Source organism: Micropterus salmoides, unplaced genomic scaffold, assembly GCF_014851395.1.
Source record: "Micropterus salmoides isolate LMB-PRFRI ecotype aquatic unplaced genomic scaffold, ASM1485139v1 Ms_hic_scaffold_7, whole genome shotgun sequence".
In the NCBI taxonomy this organism is placed as follows: Eukaryota; Metazoa; Chordata; class Actinopteri; order Centrarchiformes; family Centrarchidae; genus Micropterus; species Micropterus salmoides.
The window spans coordinates 37,489,385-37,506,034 of record NW_024044459.1 but is presented as its reverse complement, the minus strand read 5'-3'; the positions used below and the strand labels follow the sequence as shown (position 1 = coordinate 37,506,034).

At 45.5% G+C, this 16,650-nt stretch overlaps 2 protein-coding genes across 9 annotated transcripts in view; both read left to right on the top strand.

Annotated features, from left to right (window-relative positions):
• The window catches only part of LOC119891504 (scavenger receptor cysteine-rich type 1 protein M160-like), a 1,270,577-nt gene that overhangs the window by 514,872 nt on the left and 739,055 nt on the right, over window positions 1-16,650 (top strand). The gene's annotated exons all lie outside the window — the stretch shown is intronic.
• LOC119891560 (far upstream element-binding protein 3-like) overlaps window positions 15,136-16,650 on the top strand; it is a 32,390-nt gene continuing 30,875 nt past the window's right edge. For 3 of the 8 annotated variants that reach the window (XM_038703299.1, XM_038703301.1, XM_038703298.1), the window contains exon 1: window positions 15,137-15,299. In XM_038703299.1, coding sequence (XP_038559227.1) covers window positions 15,207-15,299 — 93 coding nt within the window. In that variant the 5' untranslated portion in view covers window positions 15,137-15,206. Of the gene's footprint in view, window positions 15,300-16,650 lie in introns of all 8 variants that reach the window. The other 5 variants (XM_038703297.1, XM_038703300.1, XM_038703296.1 and 2 more) reach the window with 2 other exon arrangements.

Below are 16,650 nucleotides of genomic sequence, written 5' to 3'. Positions count from 1 at the left end.
AGCGTTTACCACGTGTTAAACATCATGTGACGTAAGGTCACGTGACCTATGTAACATACTTAAGGTCCTTGCCAATGCTCATATGTCATTTTGGGAAACTTGACAATTGACCTGTTTAGTCATTGAGGTGTGAGGACATGTTCACTCAGGAGACTCGTCACATATGGACACTTGGTAAAGACCCCTTGGCGTCACTTTTCAATGCCCTGGGTATCGTTTGGCATTTTTTTTGGAAGCGTAGGGCTCCACGGTCAAGTTAGCAAGAATAAAAATGCTACATCCTGTTAGTCTTTCTAAATAAAACGAGCGGTTAACATAACTACTCGGTCAGGTTTAGGAGAAGATCATCGTTTGGCTTAAAATAACTACATTACATCAACAGTTAACTTACGTTTACTCGTGTAACTTACGCAACTCACATGACCTACGGAACTTAAATAATAACAATCAGTGTTGACTTTTTGTTTCACAGGGGAAACCCTGGTTGAAAGTCCAGTTTCTGGCCCACAGTTCGCCCCAACCACCTCCTTCCTCTGACTTTTGTCTTAAATATCCTACACCTACCTTTAGCGTTCATAAACGAAGCTGCTGATCTTCCCCCAGTGCGGGTCTTGACCGATGCGTCCATATGTAAGGACCTGGCAGCGAGAACAGGTTGGGACCCCGTGTAAAACCATTTGTCAGCGTTGACTTCTTTTTAACTTAAGCTAAGCTACGTTATTTTAACCCAAACCACGACCTTTTCCTAAACCTAACCAAACCGAGACCGTTACTTTTTGTTGTTAACGTCCAGAAATTATGCTAAAGGGGCATCCAGGGCTTTAAAAAAGAGACACCAAGGGGTCTTGCCAAAGTGTCCATTTGTGACGGACGTGTTGAAGAGAGCGTGAATACTGGTGAGTCATCAGGTGACACGACTCCACGTGAACGATCAGGGTGCTCCGTAACTGCTGGAGGTGGAAAGTAAAGGCCAGTTTATACGTCTGCATCGAGCATCATGTCGAGCGTTTATACTTCGTTATACGTCGCCAAAGTGCTGGCGGTGGGGTGGAAAAAGAAGGACAAGCCGGATTAATGCGACGCCACCAAGCCGACCAATCACAGTTCTTGCTGTCTTGCGTCGCCGCTCAGTGACGCAGAAGCATAAAAGTGTTTATGTTTCAGAGGTGTGAGTTTCTCTAGAGGTCGGAAATGACTTGATTTGAACATTTTCAGATGTTTGTTCACTAATGTGTCTAACAGAGACACATCTGTGTGTCTGCTGCATGCTGGGAAAGAGAGGTGCAGGATAGACACAAATAAAAGCACAAAGGCCAAACGGAGAGGCCTTTCAGGGAGCTGTAATAATGTTGTTGTGGCGTCGGAGAGGCTCTCAGCAGCAGCTCAGGAGGGTTAAACGGGAGGAGATTGGAAAAGAGAGCAGACAGATGACAATCTGATGTTCGGTTTTCTCAGCGGGAGGGAAAGACTTTCTGCACTTTAATATCACTTAGACTCGCCGGCAGACAGACGCGAGCTGATGGTTTGTTCTGTGTGAAATCAGGCTGTTTGTATTCAGTTGGACTTCTATCAGATAAACATGACTCCTCTTCACCTCCTCCTCCTCCTCCTCCTCACAGGATCTCTCTTCCCTTCTGTCTCCATCCCCTTTATAACAGCGTTATAACGTTCTGACCCTCAGATGATGAGGAAAGTTTGGGGCTCCATACATTTAGATGTGTCGGGATGAGTCTGGGCGTGTCTCTGCGGTCTCTGTAATGTGTAATGGATTCAGCCCGCAGGAGGTCGCAGTAATGAGTCGTCTAAAAGCAGCAGCCTGCAGTAATACAGACATCTGATCACCGTCTGTCTGCTGATTTCAGGCCTGTCCTCAAACGTTTCCCTACTTTTGTTCCGGTCTGTTTCCTGCTTTGGGCCTCAAAGGATCGTTTCTGCATTTTTAAATGACTCCCTGGTACAGAAAGTGTTGAACCTCTGCTAAAGACACTTCGGTACCAAGTCGATACCAACGAGAGGGAGAAACAATACATGGGCAAAAACCAGAAAGCAACCAGTGTCAAACTTTTAAACTAAAGGAGGAAACTCAACTTAGCAAAGCGCCTCAGAGTGAGTGAGTTTTAATTCATGTCACATTAACAACATACCAAGGGCCAGATTCACTAAAGGTCTGCGTGAGTAAAAACGTGTGCAAACTTGATATCACCAGCAAATTAACCTGTAAGCTGATCTACTAACAGTGCGCACGCAGAGTGACGTCTTCCAAAAGTGCAAAATAGCACTTGTTGTTCATTTACTACTGTTGCCTTAATGAATATGCAGTTTTGTGGAGTTTCAGTTTAATTGTGCAAAGTAACGGGAGGGTAACATGCAAATACCTTTATTTACTACACGCAGTGTGACCTAACAAGCACAGATGCTATTTCATGTGAGCGCAACAGCATCTGTATTTAATGTGTTTGAAAGGAAGGTGCAAAGTGTTATCGTTGGAGAAGGAGACACAGCTGTAATGAAAGAACAGTAGAGAAATTAACAATATGAGATAATGTTGTTCTATATCCAATATATAGAAATAAAAATATTTTATTTTATTTATTCTATGAACCATGTTTAATAGAATTTTTATTGTATTTCCCTTTAGGTTAATACTGTTTTATTAACATTCATGCCAATAAAGCAAATTTCGTTTCGACCTGACTTCTTCTCTCCGTGAGATGGGAGAGTTTAGAAAGTTGCGCACGGATCACGCATAAAATCCATCCAGCCAGAGGGAACCATCACCACCTGTTCACAGCACGCCGGTCGTAACAGCGACACAACCCGTTGTAGGTATCAGAGAGGGAATGGGGCGTCCAGGGCAGGGACAGGAGATCACGGTGTGGACGGTCGGTGGTCGTTCCCTCTGGCTGGATGAAGCTCGATCTCACGTCCGGGTCGTTCCTGCATTCTGTTTCTGCTGGGGTTTCCCAAAGCAGTTTTTCAGGGGTGCTTTCCCAAGCACATTGTGCAGTCTCATTCAGGATGGGCAGGAACAGATGATTTCCACATACTGACGCACAGAACGAAACGCAGCGGCTGCTTTCGCTCCCGACTCTCCATGGCAGAAAACACGCAATCCCCTCTTTCTCATTCTGCCTCCTCCGTGGTGTTTGCTCCTGTTCTCATCTACGCAATAATTCGTACGCCGTAGGGAACCTTTACAGTCAGTCCTTGGGACAAGATACTGAACCCTGATTTGCCCCTGGCGGCTGTTCCGCCAGTGTATGAATGTTAGTTTCCGTTTGAGCACTTAGGCTCAGTGTATGAATGTGTGTGACTGGTGAATGCAGATGTAGTTTAAAAGCACTTTGAGTGGTCGAAAAGACTAGAAAGGTGCTATACAAGTACGGAGCATTTACATTTACAGATAACTATGTTTCGTCACGCTTTCTGAAAGTGGGGAATTGAACCCAGGTCTCTCACACCAAAGGCATGTGCATTATCCACTGCTCCATCACCACCCTTGAGTGAGACTTCAGTTTCCTGTAATTTGAAACAGGGTCTGGATGTTTGGCCATCTGCGCTGCTCTGATTGGCTGGTCTTATCTCTGTCTGTCGTGCCCGTGAGTTCAGTTGAATATGAAAATGATTAATGGCTAAATGTAGTAGCGAGTAGTATAAAGTAACGGAGTAGAAGTACACACATTTATCGCAAATGTACTTAAGTAAAGGTAAAAAAAAGTATTTTGCTAAACAGCTAGGCTACTCTTTAAAATGTGCACGTAACGATAGTGAAAATCCTGAATTGAAAACCTCACTTCAGTAAAAGTATGTCAGTATTATCAGCCAAATGTACTCACAGTATGTAAGTAAAAGTAGTCACAACGCAGTAAAATGTCAGTGTTTCTCTTCAACAGACCAGAGCCGGACCTCTCTGACGCTCTGGAGTCTGAACCCCTGCAGCTGCTTCAACATCTGGAGGAAGGACCAAACCCAGGCTGTTAACGGACGCGCAGTCATCGAAACACATGGGCAGCTGTCCACATACTTTTGGCCGTGCAGCTCCAGTTTTCATGTTAAACGGCAGCAGCAGCAGCAGCAGCCGCTCGATGCATCTTATTGCAGAGCTCAGCGGGGGTCAAGAGAAAGGAGAGCGAGTATTAGAGTCAAATGGTCCGTGAAGTGAACAGTGTGTGTGTGATCATCTGTGATCAACACTGCTGGACAAAGTGGCGGCGGCTGAATCGAAGTGACTTAATTGTGCTTTATTGTAACTCAGGTCATGTTTGTCCTTCAGTTCTGTCAGCAATAATAATGTTGCTGTCACCTGAGTCGACAAAAAGAAGAAAATAAAGAGTTTCAATGATGGACAGAACCAGAACTACGCTTCAACGCTAGAGGACGGCTGGGTCAATCCTGAGTCCGATTCCTGACAATCGCGGCGGCGTTCCAGAGCCGAGGCTGGTCGGAACTGATTATCGGCCCAGAGGATCCTGCAGAGTGAGGCGTTTACAGACAGAATCTGAAGGTCGCTGACTGGATCTCCGTCCATCGTCGACCGCTTATCCTGTGTACAGGGTTGCGGGGGGGGTGGTGCCAATCCCAGCTGGCTTCTGGGACACCCTGGACTCGCTCGCCAGTACTGGATTTCCAGCCCATGTTTACTGTCTGAGCATCAAATAGCTACTCTTTGTCACGTCTTTTGGCATCTGGTACCTGGTTGTTTCTGTCTCAAGTCACGTTTGATCACGTGAGATTCTGTGAGAGTCCCAGGAACCGCCACTCAGAGACCGTTTGGTATAAACGCAGAGTGTGTGGTCTCTGATCTGGACTGAGCCGTCTGGTGCGTTCGATTAAAACATTAAACATTGGCTCATTCTGACGTTACGTCTGTGGGATCTCACGTTTTTAACATCGGTTCAGATCTGAAAACTCGTGTGCAGAAGTTTAAGAAGCGGATTGAGGTGTGCTTCATGCGGTTCTAGTGTTATCCAGCGGTTCTGCAGGTGATAATAGAGAACCTTCACTGTAGGTGTGGTCATGTTTCTGTAGGAGGTTCTGGGGGTTCTAGAGGTCATCGAGGAGGTTCTGAAGGTGCTGGGTCACTGAAGATGTTCTAGGGAGCCATGAGGTGGTTCTAGTGGCCACAGAGGGAACATGTTCTGAAGAACGCTGCTCATCCCTCCACACTGGAAGATCTATAAGGAGATCTGAAGGCGGTTCTGGAGGCTCGTGGTGGAACAACGTCTCCCTTTACTTTTCTGAGTCATCCACTTGCAGAACCAACAGAAGGTTCTACAAGGTTTATTCAGACAATTTTATTTGGAGAGTAAAAGTGGAAGTGACCTGCAACGTTCCCAGGACTCAGATACAAAGTGAGAACGATGTTGGAGAACAAGATCACAACAAGACCTGGAACAAACCAGAGAACCTGAGACCATCAGAACTTAACTCTGACACACGCCCCATCCACACTATCACAGAGTGTTAAAGCGACTACGATCTCCGTCCACAGCAGCTGCGTATCAGAGCTGCATGTCAAGAGTTACAGAAGATTTGGCAAAAGAATAAAGACCAGATTTTATATTTATTTTTTTTGCATGGACCAATAACGAGCTGGGACCGTTACTGAATGTAAAACAGACTGGGAGCCGTCGCAGAGTCAATACGGCGACATGCTCAGTACGAGTGTAGGCTGTAGGTGTTATCTTCACGGTCCAAAATATTTTAGCGGCATCGTGTTTCTGCTTTGCATGACATTTACATTCATTTAGCTTTTTATCCAAAGCGACTTACAGCTGCTAACACGTCAGAGGTCGCACGCCTCTGGAGCAACGAGGGGTTAAGTGTCTTGCTCAGGGACACAATGGGGGATGGGTCACGGTGGGGGGTTGAACCTGTGTCTCTCACACCAAAGGCACAGTCTTATCCACTGCGCCATTACCACCTGAAACACATGACTGATAAGAGCCAATCAGAGAGCTAACATGAGCATCTGCGTCATCGTTTTTGTCCGTCCGCACTAAAAAAAAACACAAGGTCGGCAGCGTCTTCCAAACTTCTCCGTTTCAGGTCCTCGTTTTTGCTGTTTTGGTCTGGATGGGAGCAAAAGGTCCCCGGTCGACGGATGGGACCCAACCTTGACCCTCAAACAGCCCTTTAAACTCCAGCATTTTGGTCCCCACAAGTATAGTAAAAGAAGTCCACACACACACATACACACGCTATTCCTTCTATATTTTCTATTAAGTTGCTTTTTAATGTGTGTGTGGTGAGAGAAAAGGCCCATATGGACCCCCATTATAAATAACACACACACACACACACACACACACACACACTGCAGTGGGTCTTAATGCCACTTAAGGCTGTTAGCGTTTCCTGTTGACGTCCAACAACAGGCTCTCCAAAGCCATCATTTTCCACTCTGCAGAGCTCTTTACACTCCAACACACACACATGCACACACACAAACTCACATGCACACACACACAGACACACACACACAGACACACACAGACACACACACACAGACACACACACACACACACAAACTCACATGCACACACACACACACACACACACACACACAAACTCACATGCACACACACACACACACACACACACACACACACACACACACACAAACTCACATGCACACACACACAGACACACGCACATGCACACACACAAACTCACACGCACACACACACACAAACACACACACAAACTCACGTGCACACACACACACACAGACACACACACAGACACACACACAGACACACACACACACACACACACAAACTCACATGCACACACACACAGACACACGCACACACACACACACAAACTCACATGCACACACACACACAAACACACACACAAACTCACATGCACACACACACACACACACACACACACACACACAAACACACACACAAACTCACGTGCACACACACACACAGACACACACACACGTCTTTAGTTGCAAAGATATTGTAGAAAACAGGAAGTAGAAATGTTGGTGTTGGACGTTAAAAAGAAAAACGTCTGATGCCAGCGGTCTGTTCGCCCTGAGGGTGGCGCCAGACTGAAGATCATGGAGACATTAAGAAGGACGGACTGACGTCTCCGCTCAGGACAAACCAGATCCCTGTCCTTCTGTGTTTTGGGGGGTCACTTCCTGTAGGTCACTGGGTCAGGACGGAGCTGCTGCAGAGCTCAGACGCACGGTTGTTCGCTGTGGCAGTGAACGCAGCGTCGGGGCGGCGAGGAAGGAGTCTGACCTGCGACGGAGGACAGAGCGCCGTCCGAAGGTCACGCCGCTCTGCGGAGACGACGCTGAAGAGGCTTTTCATTCACACACAAAAGGCTGAAAACAGGAACTCGAGTAGAGTCAGAGGGAACCAGAGCCCGGGGCCCTCACTCACTCAGGGGCCCCGCAGAGGAACACATGAGATCTGACTGCCGAACTCTCTGGTGTTGATGTTAACTTCAGTTAGTCTTTTAAATTCTTTTGTTTATTAACAGTTTTTCAAACGCGCTTCATTTGATCATTTATTTATCGGATGTTGCAGAATATGTTCAAGCGTCGGCAGAATCCCACAATTCATTTCTTGGACAACACGCTGGATTAATACCTTTGAGTTAATCAGCTGATCAGAGATCTGCTCAGGTCGACGGTGACATCGCGTACCGATCCTTGCGCTGATGCCTGCGACTCAGCTGCAGGGGAGTAAAGACGCACAGAGTTCACTTTCTACTGTGATAGTTGTTGTAACAGCTCTTGTGAGAAGGATCAGGGTCCAGCCTGGACACCTCTTCCTCTAGTGAGGAGGACACTTTGATATGTGGTCTCTGTCTCTGTCTCTCAGGCCTATTGCCCTGAATGTTCAGGTTGCAATGTTGCCAGAGCACAAATTCTCATATAAATAATAAAAAATATCTAATCAATAAACAATGAAATGCAGTGGTTAGCACTGTCGCCTCACAGCAAGAAGGTCGTGGGTTCAAACCCCGGTTGCCCCTGGCGTTTCTGTCTGGAGTTTGCATGTTCTCTGCGGGTGGTCCGGCTTCCTCCCACCATCCAAAGACATGCGTAATAGGTTAATCGGTGACCCTAAATTGTCCTTGTGTGAGTGGTTGTTCATCTATGTGTGGCCCTACGATGGACTGGCGACGTGTCCAGGGTGGACCCCGCCTTTCGCCCCGATGTCAGCTGGGATTGGCTCCAGCCCCCCGCGACCCTGTACGCAGGATGGGCGGTTGACGATGGATGGATGGAAATGAAAAACACAAAATATGTCAAATAATATAATGATAATAATATGATAATTAAGTAACTTTATACAAACAACAATGGTTCTCTGTTTGTTGCATGAGGAAACACATTCAGCTGCAATGACATGGCAGGAAGCAGGAGAGTTTCTGTGTGTCTCTGTTTGGAGCAGGTTTTTAGTCTTTCTTCTATTTATTCTATGAAGTTAGTTCAATATAAACTAGGTGTTTATATATATATAAAACTATGAAATATTAACAAATTAAAAGTAGTTTAGATGTAACTAGGCTACTTTTGCCACGTTGCTGTAGCTTAGCTGGGGGGGTATGTAGAGTAGCTAGTAGCTTAGCTCGCTACATTTTAGCATTAAGTAGCATTAAACACTTAATTCAGGTGGCAAAATCTAAAACAACAGCAGGATAGAACGCAGCTTGTTTTTTTAGCTTAAGTTATATTTTTGGGGAAACGGCACATTTGTTTCTTCTGTATTTAAATTGCACTGCATGTTTTCTTACTGTGCAAATAAACATTTCTCATTAACTTTTCTTGTCGCTATTTTTCAGAACATTTTGAACAAATGCTTTCAGAAAGTGATGAGGACATGTCCCCAGCGTCCCCAGTGGAAACGTCACCTGGCCGAGGGAGGAGGGCTGATTTGCTAAGAGTTAACGCGCGTAACAAACGAAGCTGAACGCTCAGACGGCTTTCACTTTGGCTCGTCTGTAATGACCCGCTATTAGCCGAGCTAGCACGCCGTGCTTCTGTACGACACATATTTCTACATGTCTGAGCTTGTTGAACGCGTGTATTGATCAGGGATTGGCTTTTTACTCTGTAAAAGTGCAGCTGCCATCACGTCCAGTTAGCTTCACTTCCCCGTGTGACCGCGGCCTCTCTCTCGGCTGGCCGCCGCGTCTATTTCTGCTTTTTGGTGCCCATCCCGTCACAACATTGGTTTTCTTCTTCATATTCGCGTTTCAGGCATCTTTTGCGATTGTGTTTATGGCACCTGTTCATATTATGGTGACAATGAAAATAAGCACTGCCACTGATTGTTAGCAGCACATCCAGGTGCATCTCAGAAACATTACAACATCGTGGGAAAGTTTATTTCCTTTGGTAATTTAATTCAAAAAGTTAAACTTATTCTAGATTCTTTACACGGGAAGTAAAATATTTCAAGTCTTTTTATTGTTGTTGGTTTAATCTTTTCGGCTTACAGCTCATGGAAATCAAAACTGCAGCATCTGAAGACTAAATCATTTTTAGAGTGAAGAACTTCTAAAACAGAAACGTCGACCTGAGCAGAGCTCTGATCAGCCTTTAATCTGTCAGTCTGGTTCTGAAGCTGAACTCTTCCACCATATTCTATTTGTGAAGAAATGTGTGTTTTAACCTTTTTAAATGTTTTGTGTTGCAGCTGCTGCAGAGGTGATAAACGAGGAGGACATGTTGTAGGCCTGCACTCTGTGTGTGTGGGGGGGTCACATGCTGCTGTAGGCCCGGTGAAACCACTTCCCCTCCGCCTGCGGTTACACTGGTCGACTTCACGCGGACAGACTTGTTTTTGTTTCACAAGGCGTCTGCTGATTTTCCTATTATCTTCTTGCTCATGTGCAACAACAACAAACAACACTTCCTGTCTGACTTCCTGTCTGACTTCCTGTCTGCGGCTCGCAGCTGATGAAGACGGACATCTTTGAAGAAACAAATCAGTCTCCAGGAGTGTGCATCAGAAACCAGACCACAGCTTATCTCAAGCTCAGACCTGAACAGCTGATCAGCTGTGATCTTGTGTTGATCAGTCTGTGTCTGGTTCAAAATGGCGGCTTCAGAAGGCGGAGTCTGAGGGACTGAAGCCGACGTCACCTACGGCAGGTCAGAGGAAGCTTTGTCTAATATATGTAAATGTTTATGCATATATATATATATATGTGTGTGTGTGTAAATAAATAACTCAGTGAGATCTTTTGATAAAGACAAACGGCTTTCAGTTTCAGCGGCTCCATCAGGTGACCTACCTGAGCACCTGACACCACCTGCCAGGTGTGTGAGTTGTCTGACAGGTCATCTGATGTCATCAGGGGTCACGGGGTCACTGCAGGTCATCACCGATCCTCCGTGTTAAAGTGCAAGCTTTATTTTCTGCCTGGCTGTCGATCACACGGGGATTATATCTGGTTCTCTCTTTAACTGTACGTTGAAACTTGATCGACTACTCAAGTGGAAACGTTCCAACTCTGTCCGAACTCTGTTCCCCAACTCTGTTCCCGAACTCTGTTCCCCAACTCTGTTCCCGAACTCTGTTCCCCAACTCTGTTCCCCAACTCTGTTCCCGAACTCTGTTCCCCAACTCTGTTCCCCAACTCTGTTCCCCAACTCTGTTTCCCAACTCTGTTTCCCGAGCTCTGTTCCCGAGCTCTGTTCCCGAACTCTGTTCCCCAACTCTGTTCCCCAACTCTGTTCCCGAACTCTGTTCCCCAACTCTGTTCCCCAGCTCTGTTCCCGAACTCTGTTCCCCAACTCTGTTCCCCAACTCTGTTCCCCAACTCTGTTCCCCAACTCTGTTCCCCAGCTCTGTTCCCCAGCTCTGTTCCCGAACTCTGTTCCCGAACTCTGTTCCCCAACTCTGTTCCCCAACTCTGTTCCCCAGCTCTGTTCCCCAACTCTGTTCCCCAACTCTGTTCCCCAACTCTGTTCCCCAACTCTGTTCCCCAACTCTGTTTCCCGAGCTCTGTTCCCCAACTCTGTTCCCCAACTCTGTTCCCCAACTCTGTTCCCCAACTCTGTTCCCCAACTCTGTTCTCGAACTCTGTTCCCCAACTCTGTTCCCGAACTCTGTTCCCCAACTCTGTTCCCGAACTCTGTTCCCGAACTCTGTTCCCGAGCTCTGTTCCCGAACTCTGTTCCCGAACTCTGTTCCCGAACTCTGTTCCCGAACTCTGTTCCCGAACTCTGTTCCCGAACTCTGTTCCCGAACTCTGTTCCCGAACTCTGTTCCCGAACTCTGTTCCCGAACTCTGTTCCCGAACTCTGTTCTCGAACTCTGTTCCCGAACTCTGTTCTCGAACTCTGTTCCCGAACTCTGTTCCCGAGCTCTGTTCCCGAACTCTGTTCCCGAACTCTGTTCCCGAACTCTGTTCTCGAACTCTGTTCCCGAACTCTGTTCCCGAGCTCTGTTCCCGAACTCTGTTCCCGAACTCTGTTCCCGAACTCCTCTGGTTCTCGCTGTTGTTGTTGTCGCTAATCAATCACAGAAAATCAATCCTGCCCAGTCACTGATGTTGGAACGATCCATACTGACCTGTAACTCTAACTGTGAGCGTCCCGTCAGGGGTAGATTACCACCTGGGCAAAGCAGGGGCCCCGGACCCTCAGGGGCCACAAAGGTTCACTCTGTGTATTGTTTGTGGTTCTTTGATTAAATTAACAACAACGCACATTTTATAGCATCAACAGAAGAAACATCAGATCACTGGAGGACCAATCAACAGTAGTGCTCAGATCCTTTAAGTACTAATACCTCACTGGTAAAATACTCTGTTAAAAGTAAAAGTACTGCATTGAAAATGTTACTAAAGTAAAAGTAGGAAAGTTTATACAAAGGCAAATGTATTTAATGTATTAAAAGTGAAAGTACTGACTGTCCTGTGACCGTAAAACTATTAAATATTAGATTATTATTATTCCTCATGTATTCATGTAAAACTTTTACTGCTGTGGTTGTTGAGCTCATTTTAACTGTTAAGTATCTGACTGCAGCTGATGATCATTTTCACCATTAATCTAGTTTCAAAAATAGTGAGAAATGCCGTCAGAGTGAGTCCAAAGCGACGCCTTCACAGTATTACAAATAAATTAAAGTAATTAAAATCTCAATATTTGTGAAACAGTGAAATGTTTTTACATGAAAAACGTTAGTCAGTCTAATGATCCTGTCCGCTGTTGGAGTTAAATTTAGAACAGAGCATCATATTTTATAAACTTGTGTAAAAATCTGAAGCTGTCAGATTAATGTACTGAAGTAAAAAGTACAATATCTCCCTCTGAGATGGAGCAGAAGCAGAAAATACTCAAGTACCAATACCTCAGAATTGTACTCCAGTGCAGTACATAGTTACTGTCATAGGAAAATAAAAAACATTTATAATATTAAAGTCTCCAGTCAGTCGTTCTGTGTCACTTCTCTGTACAGAGCTGCAGTGATCAGCTGATTGATCATTAACTAGTAATCATTACTAACACTGTTTAATCCACTACTACTATTCAGCATTATATTTCTGTTAACACTGTAAAATACTTTAGATTTGTAGGGGAGACCGGCTGTAACAACACCAGTTAGAGATAAGACAGGAGTCATGTGATCGTTTCAGTATTTACCTGCTTGCTCCCCGAGCAGCTGCTTGTCACGTCTGGAAACAGTTACGGGCAGAATATAGAGGGAAAAACTGATTTTGAGGTTAGAAAGTTTTTGACCGAGACTGTTTTCTGTCCAGTCTCTGAAAAGATTGAAATGTCGTTTCTCAGGCAACATGTGGTGCGTTTTTTCCTTTCTGATTTCAGACCGCTCTGCTAATACAGCGAGCTAAACAGCGGCGTGCTGGAACACTTCTTTAAAAAGTGCTATTCATACAGCTCAGGACTTTCTTGATTTTCATATTTTACAGAGGGCCCTTTGCAGTCCGCTTGATGGTCTCCTGTGATTTGTTTCCACGCCCATAAATCTGCGCAACCTTGCTGTTGGGAGTGCAGCAAGATGGCGGCTGATTGTCAGCAATATCAAAAAGAAAATAATCTTGAGTCTATGAGAAAACGCTGCCCCTGATATCTGAACTAAAGATGGCATGATAAGGTCCCTACAGCACACAGGGAGAGCAGTATAAAATGACTCTGCAGTGGGAGCGTTCTTTGATAGGGGATATCAGAATTGATGTTATAATATAATCAAAGACGTCCTAATACTGTGAGAGTTATGACTTTATGGGATTCGAAATGCAAAAGGTAGCATTTTTCGATAGGGCAGCATATCTGGTCAGAACACCGGCCCACTTCCTGCACTGACTGTGACACACAGCTTTCTTTGTTAGACCTCAGGATGCACAGAGATGTTCTTTGATTCAGTCCACTGTAGTATTTATTAAGTATAAACTGTTAAGTACTTTCATCAGACTCAGTCTGTTACAGAGAGAGAGAAACATTCTTCTTTTATCTCTCTGCCTGAAGCATATCGTACGGTGGGGCATCTAATTTTGCTCCTTTTGTTTTATTGTTACAACCTACCTACCGATACTTTCACTTGTAACAGAGATCCTGGCGCAGGTCGTAACAGAGGAACACAACACATTTAACATCCACTCGTTACAGAAGCAAAAAGTGTTACCGGCTCTCCCTTATATTTTATTATATGTTCTACTTTCTCTGGTTATTATTTCTAATACTTAATACCTCCATATAAAAAGTGCAACTGTAACAAGGAATTTCCCCTCAGGATTCATCGTTAAAGTCAATAATAAAGTTAATATAAATTAAAATTATAATAATAATAATAATAACAACAATAATAATAATATTGTTGTTGTTGTTGTTATAATCGTGAGCTGCCTTCTTCTGCAGCTTTCCAGCCAAACGCAGACTCAGAGGTCAGAGGTCACTGAGTTTCTGCCTGACATCAGCTGAGTCAAACTTGTTCTTCTTCTTCTGAAAGTTCACTCGCTCTCTCTCCACCTGTGGAGCTGGCTGGAACACGTGACTGAACGCGGAAGCGGAAACAGCAGAGCGAGTTTCCAACAGCTGAGCAGTGAGCAGAGATCCTCTATTAACAGACGAACCACTCTGTAGTCAAAAAACAAAACACACTGAACCTGACATTAACAACAGGAAGTTAGACTCTCAGGTAACATCAGACTGAATACACGCAGAGTCTGTTTCAGCTGTACGACTGCAGTGACAGGTAAAAACAGAAACCCCTGTTTTCAGGTGCGGTTCTATTTAAATCAGTACCAAACATTTTTAATGACCTCTGGTTACAGCATGTTTCCACTTTAGGTACGGTCGACAAATAAAGTTTATCTTAAAGGAAAAAAAGATCATAAAAATGTTTATCTGGGAAGAAAATATCATTTTTAACCTGTGGACGTATTTAACACAACTTTCAGTGGGGACAGTAACTATAGTCACTCTAGTACTGTATTTAAGTACAAAGTATAAGTACTTGTACTTCACTTGAGTATCTTTTCATGCCTCTGTAAAAACATTTCATGGTCCAGATTTGCTGTTTTGGATTATTTTAATGTGTTTTTAATCATGTTGAGGTTTGGACAGACAGAACAAACATTTTGAAGGAGTCACTTATCATTTATCAACATTCTTAGTATTGAATAAGGAAAATGAGATATATTAAAAAAAATCAGTGGACGAATCCAAAATGAAAATAATAATTTATTGCAGTCTGATACAAAATAGTTCAACTTCAACCAGCTACATGAATCAGTAATAATAATAATCTAATGATATAACAGCACAACAGGCACAGGGGACTTTTTCATTCTGCTTTGAGTTCTTTTAATACTTTATGTACATTTTCCTGATTATACTTAAACATTTTTACTTCAGGGGCATTTTCAATGCAGCACTTTTGCTTGTATCAGAGTATTTTACAGTCTGGTAGTACTTCCTCCACCTCTGTTTCACCTGTACTATAAATGTGGGCACCTTCAGAGATCAAGTTTCAATGCAGTACTTTTACCTGTAACAGAGTATCTTCACAGCTCAGGTAACTAGTTTCACCTGTGGCATAAATGTCTCGCTGCCTACTTCCTCCTGGTTCGTGCAGCTCTGCTCGGAGTGACACCTCTCCGCTGTCTCCGCGCTCTCTGACGGCAGCTTCAGCTCAGTTAGCAGCGCCGAGCTAATCCGGCTATCAGCTAACGGCTAACGGCTAGCTAGTGGCGCTATGATGGCGGAGCTGGTGCAGGGACAGGCCTCGATGAACCAGCCGGGGCTGAAGTCAGACGGCATAGCCGAGGTTTTACAGAGGGCCCGGCAGGTAACAACTCCACTGGGGCTCAGCACACACCCGTTCCGGGCCGAACCGGGCCGTTTAGATCGAGCCAAAGCACTTTTATTCGAATTCGCCCGTGTTGTGCTGCTGCTGCTCCTAACTTATGCGCTCCGTCAACACACACTAGCATGCTAACTAGCTCGGAAAGCAGTTCGGAGTTGGACCTGTGGCCGGGGTTCGGACACTTTACCCGGCCTGGCACGGTCCGGGAGTTAGTTTAGGGGGAGTTTGCGGAGCTGTCACCCGGAGGGGAGCGCGGTGGGACCGGGGAGAGGGGAGGTGGAGGAGGAGAGGGGGGGAGCTCGGCAGAAGTTTTTTGGCCACACGTGTCACCGAAGCAGACAACCTGTTGGGCTGCGGGACGGGAACACGGTGGAAACCGAGCCGGGACCAGAACCAGGCACCACTTTTTACTTCGCTTTAAAGACCCACAAACTGTCCTGAACAGGCCGGGGGGGGGGGGGGGGGGGGGGGGAGGGAGGGAGGGAGGGGGGGTTCATACTGTGTTAAAGCTTCATCCGCTTTCCAGCAGTTAACATTAGAGCTGGACCCCCCCTCCCCCTTTCCTCCCCCCTCCTCCCCCCCTCCCCTTATAGGCTGCTGTTTACTGTAAGTTGGTTAGAAACTAGGCTGGCGTTATGCAACAGCCCTGCACAGCGGGGTGGAGGTGTGTCTGCGTCCTATAGACAGGAAGGCCGGACAGTAAACCGCCTGGACCTGTTGGACCCAGCAGGGTGCTTCTGTACTGGGGGGTCGCCGCTGGTTTGAGTCCAGCAGGGTCCACAGGTGCTCCTCAGGCTCCATCCACACTCCTTCCTTCTAAACCTCAGTTTTTATTCTGTGTAAATAACACTCAAACACTTAATAATAAGAACAATAACTGTGCACGTTGTTTTAAAACTCCATTTTTAGATGTAGGGTAGCTTTCAGTCTTTATGCTAAGCTAGGCTAACCACGTCCCGGCTCCAGCTCCGTACTGAACACACAAACACGAGGCGGATGTCCGTCTGAGCCTCTTCGCGTTCTGACCTCATCGCCCTGCAGAACAGCAGCAACGTGACGTCATCCAGGCAAGACGCTGCTTCGGCCAGTCGCGTGCACGCTAGCGCCGCATTCCTGGTGGATTACGCTGCAGTGTGAACTCCATAAGTTTTAATCTTCGCGACGAAAGTTACAAACATTTTCTAGAGATGAGTAAGAGTGAAGAATGAGACAAGATGGCGGGTAAACAAGCCGCACTCATCCACAAATGTCAAAAATGTTTGTACTTTTTTCACTTAGATTTTGGAAAAGTTAGCGAGAACCGAACACTGAATTATCTCATCAGGCCGTGACT